The sequence below is a fragment of the Ischnura elegans genome, chromosome 11 (assembly GCF_921293095.1).
Source record: "Ischnura elegans chromosome 11, ioIscEleg1.1, whole genome shotgun sequence".
In the NCBI taxonomy this organism is placed as follows: domain Eukaryota; kingdom Metazoa; phylum Arthropoda; class Insecta; order Odonata; family Coenagrionidae; genus Ischnura; species Ischnura elegans.
The window spans coordinates 13,412,473-13,424,003 of record NC_060256.1 but is presented as its reverse complement, the minus strand read 5'-3'; the positions used below and the strand labels follow the sequence as shown (position 1 = coordinate 13,424,003).

The window sequence follows — 11,531 nt, the reverse complement described above, 5'->3', positions numbered from 1 at the left end:
CTAACTTCAGCAACGCCATCTATTGCAGTCCTTTGCAGCTTCTGTGCAGGTGAAACAATACACTAACGAATAAATGTGTTGTTGGTATTCTTGAAATACTTTGTTTACAGTTTCGCAAGAAAAGTCTTTACTTTCTGTTCCTAATTGCACTGTCATGAAGCGTAGAAACGGGAAAGGGTTCCTTTAAATTCTGGTTATATGTCTGAAGCTATGTCAATCGTCTCAGGATTGAGTGATAATTAAATCAATGTAGAAATCAAGTCTAATGGTCTTCGCGTCATCTGTGACTTCTAACAATATTGCCAGCTTTTCATGAACATGGAAGCTATGGAGGAAATTAAATCTCAAGAGTTAGTAATTTTTTATTTACTTCTGTCGCGCATGTGTATTTGCTAGATATGTGCCTCTCCATACTTGTATGAACTTATGATGTTCCTTTTAGGTGGTTTCATCTCATTGATCACATGTATGCCAAATGGCCCAAAGTCAACTTTCCATTTCTTACAAAAGTGGAAGATGGGAAGATATCACCTCACATAATTCCTGATGTTATGCGGAACCCGTATCACAGACGGCGAAATTCAAAAAGAAAGAAGGGAAGGTAACAATTTTGATGGGCATATTAGTCATATTTATCATAAAAATTCTACTTTGCCATGTTAGACTGGCATGTACTAGTCCAATACCATTAAAGATACCTATCATTGCATTTAATTAGCCTGTAACGTACTCTTAATTTCCAAAAAGCATTAAGCGCAGAATTGGGAGGAATGTGACGTAATCGTCAATGGAAGAATTGTTAGGTAGTTAAAGCATCGTTTCTCAATATAAACCCATCATGTATGGTTTTTTTTTGTTTTTCAGTCTTTGCTGTAAATTGATCTTCTTTCTTTATCTTTGGACTGGAAAAAGGGCTACTTTCTACATATATCATTTTCCCTTAACATCATATGTACTTATTTCCTACTTTGTCATCTTTAGGTTTTCTTCTTTGCGTCATCGTCTCACATTCATATATTTCAATCCTTATATCTTCTTCTTTTATCATTCAACTTGGAGTTGATTGAAGCATTACTTGCCCATATAGGTTATTTACTTACACGTGTATGCTGTGTGATGCACCCAGAGTTTGTTTCGAGGTTTCACTGTCACTTATTCATGAGAAATGATAGTGCTTGGCGATGTAGGCTTTCATTTAAGTCAAGTGGTAGAGGTGGGAGGAGGTAAGAGCCCGAAGGAGGAGGTGGAGAAATATTTTGGATGACTGGATTCCATGTAGTTGTTGCATTACGTCGTTAATCTAGGAGATTGTTCACGTAAGCCCAGACATAGGGAAACTCCAACCATCGGTCACAAGCTGGTTCAGGGAAAGACTCCACAAACAAGAAATCAGCACACAAGAAAAAAATTGTCAAAAATATTTACGAGTTATTTTCATCAATATCTATTTGAAGTAGAAGTATTCAAAATCAGAATTATTACAGAAAACAACGATGATAACTAATGATCCCAGAGGAAACATTACCAAACTAAATGCCAGCAGTATAATTTTTCTAAGATCACTCACGTCAGTCCACCCATCCGTGCGGTACGGGCGCTCGAGCAAAAGAGAGCTGGGTATTCCACGACAAGGAAGTGTGGAGGGGAGGGATTATTCCAAGGAGTGGAGGGGTAGAAATGACGATGTCAAATCAGCTGCGTAACTGCCCCTGTTGACAGGCTGCTCCGCAAAACATCATCCCTGAGTTGAAGTGAACAGCGTGTAGGGCAGGAGTTTTCCCCTCAAACTTCTGGGTTGGAGACATCAGTCCAATCAGAGGGATATTCATTGGAACACATGGAGGGAGATAGAGTTGTGATAGGACTATGGTAATACTTCTCACTCCAAACTGCATACTAAGGACCCATTTCCCCTTGATTGCCAAGGAGTAAGTATTCCTCTGCAGTAGTCCTATATAAGTCTTGCACTGCAGGTAGGCTGGGTTTCAGGGCTGGGTTCCGGGTGCTGGGCTTCCGGAGACAGGAGTTTCCAAGACTTAGAGTCTCTGAGCCTTTTGTTGAAGGGCCTTTGCGCGAAAAACCTTAGCGCGAAAAGTCCTTAGTGGGAGAAGTTCTGCGGATAAGTTCGGAGGAATTTCTGGGGGGGTACCAGAAATTTTAGGGGGGGGGGGGAAACACTAAAAAATGCCACATAGTTTATATCTTTAAATAGGTGTCTCTATTTAAATTCTGCTTCTTGATCTCAATAATGGTTTTGAAGATGAGTCAGAGTTTGAAATTTCCCCATGGCTTTGTGCTCTTCTACTGCTTGCTTAGTTGTGTATCCCGCTTAATGGTCTGTATATATTCTTCCAGTCAAGTTTTGCCTGTTTTCCTGATGTACCTTTTGCCTTAAATTCCACTGTGGATTTCTTAATTTCGTCCCTCCTCAAATAATTTCGGAAATCATTTGCATCCAATTCTCGAAATAAATTCATGTGGGTGGAACTGAAGCAACCATTTCGTCGCCCATACTCATCTCTTTTTTTCATGTTATCAATGAGACCCTAATTGGCTAAAGCCAAACCCATTTTTTGATTTTTCAAAAATTGTGGAGCCTTTGCCGGCAAAAGCCGAAACCAACTTCACTCCATGCGATCACGTTGTGTACTGAGGAATATTTGGTAAGTTGGTCGGGATGGGTGGATTGGTTTGGACGTCTGCAGAGCTGGCCCCGACAGGGATGGTCAGGGATCTTCAGTTGTGTCGGGAGATCAGGTTGGAATGTGTACAGTGCCTTTTATTTTGCGCCAGCGCTTTCAAGGGTAAAAATTAGAGATGGGTCGAATAGCAGATTTCTCAAACTCAAATATCGAGTTCGAATATTAAATCATTTGTCTAAAACGGTGCTGCATGCACTAAACGACTAGAGGTCTCTACACTTTTCCAAGTCAACTACCAACGATGTGCGTGCAACAGTGTATGGTGGGAAATTCTAAGTATTCGAGATCGTACTTTGAGCATAATTATTCGAGATCTAAAATATCTAATGCTTTCGAGTATTCGCGGATACTATTCGCACATCTCTAATAAAAATGATAGGACCTGGTAATGAGTGTCACTCGTTGAGGTTTCTCAATTATCCAGTTCTCACTTACCAAGGCTTGACTGTGTAAGATGAGGTATACATACCATACCCAGCAGGGGGCAGGAGGAGGCAGCAGGCACCCCTAGAAGCAAAAATAAATTTATCATAAATTGAAATTTGTGAACAAATTTCCTTTAAATCCAAGACAAGTGATACAGTGAAACTTGGTTATAACGTCATCAAAGGGACCAGAAGATTTTTAACGTTATATCTGAGTGAGGTTATAAAAAAGCAGCCTTAAATCTCAGTGAAAGGGCAAAGTAATAACGCAAATGTTCTGCTGCGTACAACACTGTTCATTGAAATCTACTCGTACATTGGAATATGTCCAGACACCAATTAACAAAAGAGTTGCATCTGTCACCTGCTCAACCTCCATCTTGTGACCTGTTTTTGCTTTTGATGTTTCTACATATGGTTTCTATGAACTTTGGGACATAATACAATCACACTACCACTTTTGCAACCTAAGAATCGCAAAATTTTTGATGCTATACCCGAGCGTCGCAATATTTGTTGACGATATAAATGGGTTTTCGTACAACATAAAATGTTCAATTTTGGTTGGTCTATATAAAATGTGACGTTAAACCCGAGTTGACGTTACAGCCGATGCCGTTATAACCAAGTTCCACTGTATTAGTATAAAACATGTACATAAATAAAATTTAAAAAAATTTTTTCTGAGAAAATATTTTAAAAACCAATGAAGCGCTTTATAATATTTTTGAAATTATGGTTTCATAACCTTTTCTGTGTTACAACTTGAACAACCACAGCTAGCCCCCTCTTGTTTTGATCCTGCTTATGCCCTTGATACATACCTGCAAATCTAGGTGTGTATTAATTCAATTTTTGATTCCAGGAAGAGGAGAAGCATGCAGAAGCCAACTGCAAAAAGAGCAGGAGCTAGTGTTCCTGGGACTCAGAAGAGGGCCAACCCAAGGAAAGAGGGTGTTTCGGGGAAGGGAGCAAGTGCCGCATCCGTGCCGAGACGGATAAGTATCATCCAAACAAGGGCGCAGAAGGGGGGTGGTGTTGAGGGAAAAGTTAGAGTTGGACTACACTATCGTCAGTGTCCCTGCTGTGAGAGTGCATTGCTGAAACCGAGGACCTTGTCTAAGATAGAAGCTGCGGATGATAGAACAGCAGGAGAAGAGGAGGATCAAACATGAAATGTGACATCTTGAAGGCAAGCATTTTCATTAAAATGCCAATGTAAAGGTGAACTCTTCCCTAAATATGTAATCTTTTAATACACTATTTTTGGGTTTTTAATTTTTGTGAAAACGGCAAATTGATTAAGTCTTCTGGGTGAATATTTCTGACTGTTTTTCTGATCATTGGTGTTTACACTATTCTAAATGCGTTACACAGCACTGGTACCAATGAACTTGGCGTGAAATGCTCTTTCAATCTCACACAGCCAAAGATAGTTGAAATGAGACTCAAAGCAACTTATATTTTTATTACATATGATAGAGGATCCAGTGTGTGTTCAATTCACCTGCTATTTACTCCTACATGTCTATATATTTTTTCACCTGTTTTTAGTAATAATAGCAATAATATTGACGTTATAAGTCATGCATGTGTTTGATGAATTGAGGCGATTACCATGACCCAAATTTTCAGCAATGCAGTAGATCTAAGAGAAAATTGGTAGTTAGCAAAAAAAAATTTATCATGCCTGCGTTCAGTCCACCTCAATTATAAAGATTACATCATAAAAATTGCCACTTCCGAGAAAAGTTTGGCATCATCAGGGATCCAATGAAAGGAAAATGCTGCATTGTTATTGCACTATGGCTCCATATGTATTATATTTCAACTCTGTGGCCAGTGCCTGTTTTTGGGGTAGGACTCCAATTTTTTACTTACATTGACTTAAAATAAAGTAAACCTATTGTAATCAGAACTTAAAATTTGGTGAATGAGCCTGCTGTGGAAAGTTTTCCCACCTTAGAGTTTAAACTTCAAATGTGAAATATGCCTTTATATGGTGTAAGTGATTTAGTACCTCTATAGTTTTCAATGAGAATGTGTTTGGATTGGATGAAATCAATGAGAATCGATGGAAATGTTATTTATATGCTCTGGCCGTAACTGAGTGGGTTGGTAAATGTGTGAGAGACGAGAAAGGAAGATGAAAGCAATTTCGCAGGTCTGTGTGACTTACTTGTGTTTATTAAGTACTGTAGCCACTGCCCATGGTGTGCATCGCACTCATGTTTCTTCATGATTTTTAATTGACTAGGACGATGTGGAGGTGCTGAAACCAAGAAACAGTAAACAGACTGTCATCAGTTTATTTTGCGTAGCAAGGTTTTCGGGTATTAGTCTCCATCAACATCAGTTTATTTTGCTTAACACTCAGTTGAAATTTCACGAATAGTACATCAAAAGTATATGTTAACTATGTATTTAACCGATGTATTCATGATGTGGTTAAGTGATGCATTTGCTTCATGTCTGTTGAATCTCAAAGGAGCACAGATAAGTTAAGTGTGCTATATTTTACTAATTTGGGTTTTCAGGTTTATACTAGGGATGGTCGGATGGGATACCTCGGATCCAAATATCCGCAGATATTGCCCTTCATCGGATACATCGGATCCTAAGTCGCGGAAGACATCGGATCTAGATCCGAAATTTTAAATAATAGTTTCAGTGAATGCAATGCCCCATAAGGGTGGAAAGAGTTCCGATTCTCTCTTCAAATGCACCGTCGCATGCGATTCTTGCCCTACTCATGAACCATTTTGTTTGAAAGCTCTCGCAGGGGTTACGTAGCAGAATTCCAGCCGTGGAAAATAAAAGAGGCAAAATACGATGGCACATGGTGTGACTCTTCCCTAGAGATTGAACAATCATCGGGGGAATCTCAGCGTCGTAGGATAATAACCACGTCAAAAGTAACTACGTCGCAGATTTCAGAAAACCACCCTTGGCTGTCCATCTGTTCCTCTGTTGTTTTTTCATTTTGTTTCCGAAAATACGGGCCATAAATCATTGTCTTCTAAGGAAAAGCACATGAGCACAATTGAAGCGTGTTTCATCCCTATCCCGTCTCACCAACTGACCTTTTTTGGCCTACCTGCTTCAATTCTCCGTTTCTAGACGAAAACTGCTAGGTGAGTGACTTACTGGGCCCGAATATGTCTCCATAGTTTCGACAATTAGCTGCCATGCACGAGATTTAAAAAAGAATTAGACCAAAAGCGACGAATTCATGACGATATTTCTGTTTATTTTTCAGTTCTAATTGATTGCCATTAAGTTTCTATTTTCAATTAGACTATAATAATATGTAACATTGTCCAAACAGCACAATTTTCAAAGAAAAAAGTTCAGCATTAACCCCTCAAACAAGTAGAGACAGATTGGAAACCCCAACTTCGTATGTCACGCCAACTCCATGGTCCCTAACCCCCCCCCCCTCCCCAATATTAGTTGTGCCTAAAACCCCCTTAGCCTTCATTCCTAGTTGTGCCCCTGGTTATAGTAACCATACTTGCAGATATTTCTCCAACTCTTTAAACCTTTTGACCCTCTAATTGAAGAAGGGAAGCAAATTAAAGTTTGTAAGCTTTTTGAGAATAAGATGTTATCTCAACTTTCATACTTAATATAATAAAAAAAATGTTGAATTTCATTACAATCTATATCAAGGTTTTTTTATTCAGTATATTCGATATTTTTGATAGTATCATAGAGATAATATTTATGAATTAGATAAAATTACCATTTAATATTCCTACAGTCTCTAGCATCCTTAGCATACTGACAATCATAATGCCAAATTCACGTGGAATGAAATTGTATTTATTTATATTCCCTAATTCATAGATTATTAAAAATCACTCTATGGTTGCTTCTTTTTCAGATATTTTTGTTGACTTGGAGTGTGTATCTCTTTTTTGCCATTAAGAGGTTATTGAAAGACGTTACATAATGGAAACATAGGTTTTTACATGAATTTTCAGATACGGTAATCGGTACTTTTTACTGCTAGTAGTACTTCCATGAGAACTTTAGCTGGAAAGTGAAAACTGACAAATGTTGGTTTTAATAATATCTTTTGGGTTTGTAGAAGGATAGGATTCTCATGACTATAAAATACTGATAGGATTTTATTCTCTTAATTTGCCCGGAGTTGCTAAAATCATATAACTTTGGTATTACATATGTACCTGTATTTTCCCAGTTGCTATGTGGGATATTATTAACCCATTGGGTTGTACCATGCTGCTGTTTCTTCTCCATTGGTAATATCTGAGACTGTTTTATTTACATAAGTTACTGATCTGGTTTTGCTTTGTGAATATGTACATCTTGATCATGAATCATTGTCTGTTAAATTTATAATTGTTGTTAATTTTATTTTGAAATTGTTCAAGTATTGGGTTTTCAATAAGTACAAATTATGGGGATTTTCCATGATAAAGGTACCACCAATATTTGGTGGAAAATGTTATGCTAATGACGAGAGAAAATTATCATGTTTGTACATTATTTGTAGACATTTTTAGATCCTTTAAAAGGCCTCAAGTTCAAAAATTTGTAGCTTGGTAAAGATATATCAATTATATTTATGTATGAGTGACCCGTACTCTCACAAAAAGTTATGAGTTAAAAAAAAAGTATTTTGGTAGTATTGACTAGTTGCTTCATGAGTAGCATTTTATCTCTGTCTCTATTCTGCAAAGAAATTTTAAACCAATATCGAAACGCACTCTAGTCTCAAGGCTTAAAATATTAAGAATGGCACCTATTATTTTCTATTAATTCACGATACTAAGTTATTATGAGAAATTATTCCTTATGTGCATAATTGTGTACTCTATACAACTATCAAATTAATCATGAAAGAAATTTTCATATTTTTGTTAGCTGGTTACTCTATATTTTTGAAAATTCAAAATGATTTGTATATTTTTTTATGATTGTTATACCATGGATAGTACCCTAATATCAGTTTATTATGCCGCAGTATTGTGACAGCAGTTTTATAGGTGACATAGCAACATTCAGCTAGTATCATCATAAAATTGCTGCAATACGTGAAATTCTTGCAATTTGACCTTATGCCAAGTCATCAATATATAGCAGTCCCCTGCTTTATAATGGGTTTGACTTACAATGGATTCAGCATAGGATCCGAACTGATTTTTTTGCCCCCACCTTTTAAAAGTTCAAATTTCACCAATGTTTTTCCACTCGCACAATATGTCAATGATTATGTAGGTGCACGTTGCATATGTTAAGAAAACACATTTGTGGATGTAGCAAACCATACTCTGATGCCCCTGAAATTGATTCCTCCTTTGTAGATAATGACAATTCAACTTACAATGGAATTTTCTTTACGATTGGTCGTCCAGAATGGACTCATATTGTAAAGCAAGGGTCAACTAAATACTAATTTGTTTTGGAAAAAGATAAAAACTTATAATGAAATACTAAAATTAATCAAAATATTGTATATTAATGTATTAATTTTATATATTAATTAGGGATGGATAGATCCAGGATTTCTTTTGGATTCTGATCGTATCCTTGATTTTCGGAGCCGGATCTTTCGGATTGGATTTTTTCGGATGCAAATGCATTTTCAAATCCCTGCTATAAAAACGAAGTAATTATTCAAGTTCATTTTGGGTACATACAATCAAAGGAATACTTTTTAGATTTTCATAGACATTTTAATATTTTTATAAATTAAAAATCATTTTTATAGGCTTTCAAGTTATTTTTAAAAACATCTTCACATGCTCAGGACCTAAACTGTTACGCTTGGGTTTGGAAATGAAAATAGGAAAAATCTTCGGATAAACCACTGACCAGTGGCGTAGCGAGAGAGGGAAGTCCGGGGGGGTCCAGACCCCCTGAAATATAAAAACATTTTTATATTTCAGGGGGTCTATATTTATATAAACTTTCAGGCGGTTTATATTTATATAAACTTTCCTTCATAAAAGGAAACAAAATATTGAAAAATCGTGAATTTGCAATAGATTTCTTTGAAAAATGAAGTTTTTTTCGATTATGAAGGGTGTTAAAATTAGTTTGAAACCCTCTACTTTGTACCCTGTTGTTTTAAAAAATCTTCCCCCCAGGTTTTGGACCCCCCTAACGAAATTCCTGCCATCAACTGAATTAAAACTTTCCTCACGCACGTTTCCCCTGAATTTTGTCACTTTCTCATTGCATACCGACTTGTGTTTCACCCGAAAATGCTTCAGTGTAGTGAGGTGGATTTAGTACTTCCGTTGCATTCACTGAAGCTATTAGTTAAAATTTCGGATCCAGATCCAATGTCTTCCGCAACTGTGGATCCGATGTATCCGATGAAGGGCAATATCCGCGAATATTTGGATCTGAGGTATCTGATCCGACCATCCCTAATATTAATACAAAATGTTGGAGGTGGCCATGGTGTAGGCATGTAGCCAGAAATTTGTGTGATGGATTGCTTGGGAGGTATGCCTATGCAGACATTTGTTTTCAATTTGTATACATGCATTGGAAAACCATGCATTTCATTTAGCCGGCTTTATGTTTCAATTGCATCATGCTGAGAGTTAGATTCATCATTGGCTATTGGCTGGCATTATGGAATGTGACTAGGTTACTGAAAAATTGAGTGTAAGAGGATAGATCCCCCTGGGCAAGTGTTTTCCTCAGCACTTGTATCGCAGATTGTAGCCACTGAGGAAAACATTTCAGGGGAAGGCTTTAGCCACTCCCCCAAGCTACATGCCTGCCATGTTATAACATTTGGCCGCAGGATCTAGACAACTTTCATACATGTAAGCCCTGTTACTCATGTGACATGTAGCTGTTTATGATTTCTTTCTGCTTTCTCTCATTGTCATCGATCATGAAAATCCCTTATTTTGTTCCTAATAGGCTCTAAGCCATTGTATCGAGCAACACCAAATGTTAGATATTGTAATTTCTTTGTTTACCACCATTCAAAATATTGTTCAAAACTGTGATTGTTATTGCCAAACATGTACCTTAGTGTTAGATTTTTTTATTAGCTGTGGAACCATAAAATGGAGATGAGGTGAATGATATTTACAAATACTATATTATACAAAAATAGTAATATAAAATACAAGTACAACAGAATTCATTTTATTTATTAGTAAATAACTTAGTATTTCAATATGACATTTATTCCTTATAATACCAATGATAATATATATACCCTTGTTGCTTTATACCTTTTAACTGTTGGTAAATTTTTTCTCCTTCCTATATTTACACATTGTTATGTTTCATGATATTTATATTACCTGTGGTTTGTAAAATATACAGTCAAACACGTACCTAAAGCTAGATGAGACAGAAATATTTATATTGAACAGCATTTCTCAAAAATAGTTTATGATAATTTTTGAGAGATTACTTATACATGTATACATATATTAATGTTTGTACTCAGTGTGTATAAAATGAATGTCTATAAAAGACAGGTTTACAATAAAAAGGATAATTTAAACAATACATGTGTTTGACTAGATAGCCACCATCAGCTGGAATACCAATGATTGTGCACCATATCTTTCGTGATAGCTAATGGACTCATGATGGGAATATCAGAAGCAGGAGGAGAGAAACATAACCTTGCTGCTCTGATTACGGTCCCACTCTGCCTTTTTTGTCCTAAATCTTGGGGAGTCAAATAATGCGGGGGATGATTTTCAAGTGCGAGTGAAATCGTTTTTTTACCAAAGTTCCTCTCACGTTGAGGGAGGGGACTTACATAGTCCAAGAAATACAGTACTACCTGTCATTGTAAAATTTGGTGAAGACATTTCAGTCTGGTCCCTAGTGAGAGGATAAAAGCTAAAGGCAGCAATGAAAGGTGGAGTGGATTTGTCAAGAATGGTTTTAGCAATCATGTATGCAAGGCACAGAAATGACACATTTGTCAAGGACACATTAAAATATGTGAGTAAATGCCAAATACTCATTGTTTTGCAGGCTAAAAATACAGTAATTTCTTTCATTCTTACTCTCGTGCAGGTACTTTTGGCAAAAAAATTTCTTTGTGAAGACCATAGGAAACCAGATACATTAAGTGATTTTTGCCTGCAATTTTCAAAAGTAAGAATTTGAAAAATCACTCTTTGAATTGAATTTGAACTATCATTGATGCTAGTTGTGAAAAATGGTGATGGAGATCATTCAATTCTCCAGTCAGTACAAGTGTAAGATGGAACTCCAGAAGCTAATTTGGGTTATCTTTCCTCCCCATATAGTTCTGTCATTGCTATTTTAAAATTTACTCTTCAGCATTTTTCATTCACGTATTTGACAAATAAAATTTTTAATGGATCTTAAATGTGATGCTATTCATGTTATTCAACCTCATTTTGAAACGGGATTATCG

At 36.5% G+C, this 11,531-nt stretch overlaps 1 protein-coding gene across 1 annotated transcript; it reads left to right on the top strand.

Annotated features, from left to right (window-relative positions):
- The first annotated feature begins 65 nt into the window (after positions 1 to 65).
- On the top strand, positions 66 to 5,721 carry LOC124167835. Its single transcript, XM_046545875.1, has 3 exons — positions 66 to 350; positions 443 to 601; positions 3,993 to 5,721. The coding sequence occupies exons 1-3, from the start codon at positions 313 to 315 to the stop codon at positions 4,300 to 4,302; spliced, it is 507 nt and encodes a 168-aa protein (XP_046401831.1). The 5' UTR covers positions 66 to 312; the 3' UTR covers positions 4,303 to 5,721.
- The last annotated feature ends 5,810 nt before the right edge of the window (positions 5,722 to 11,531 follow it).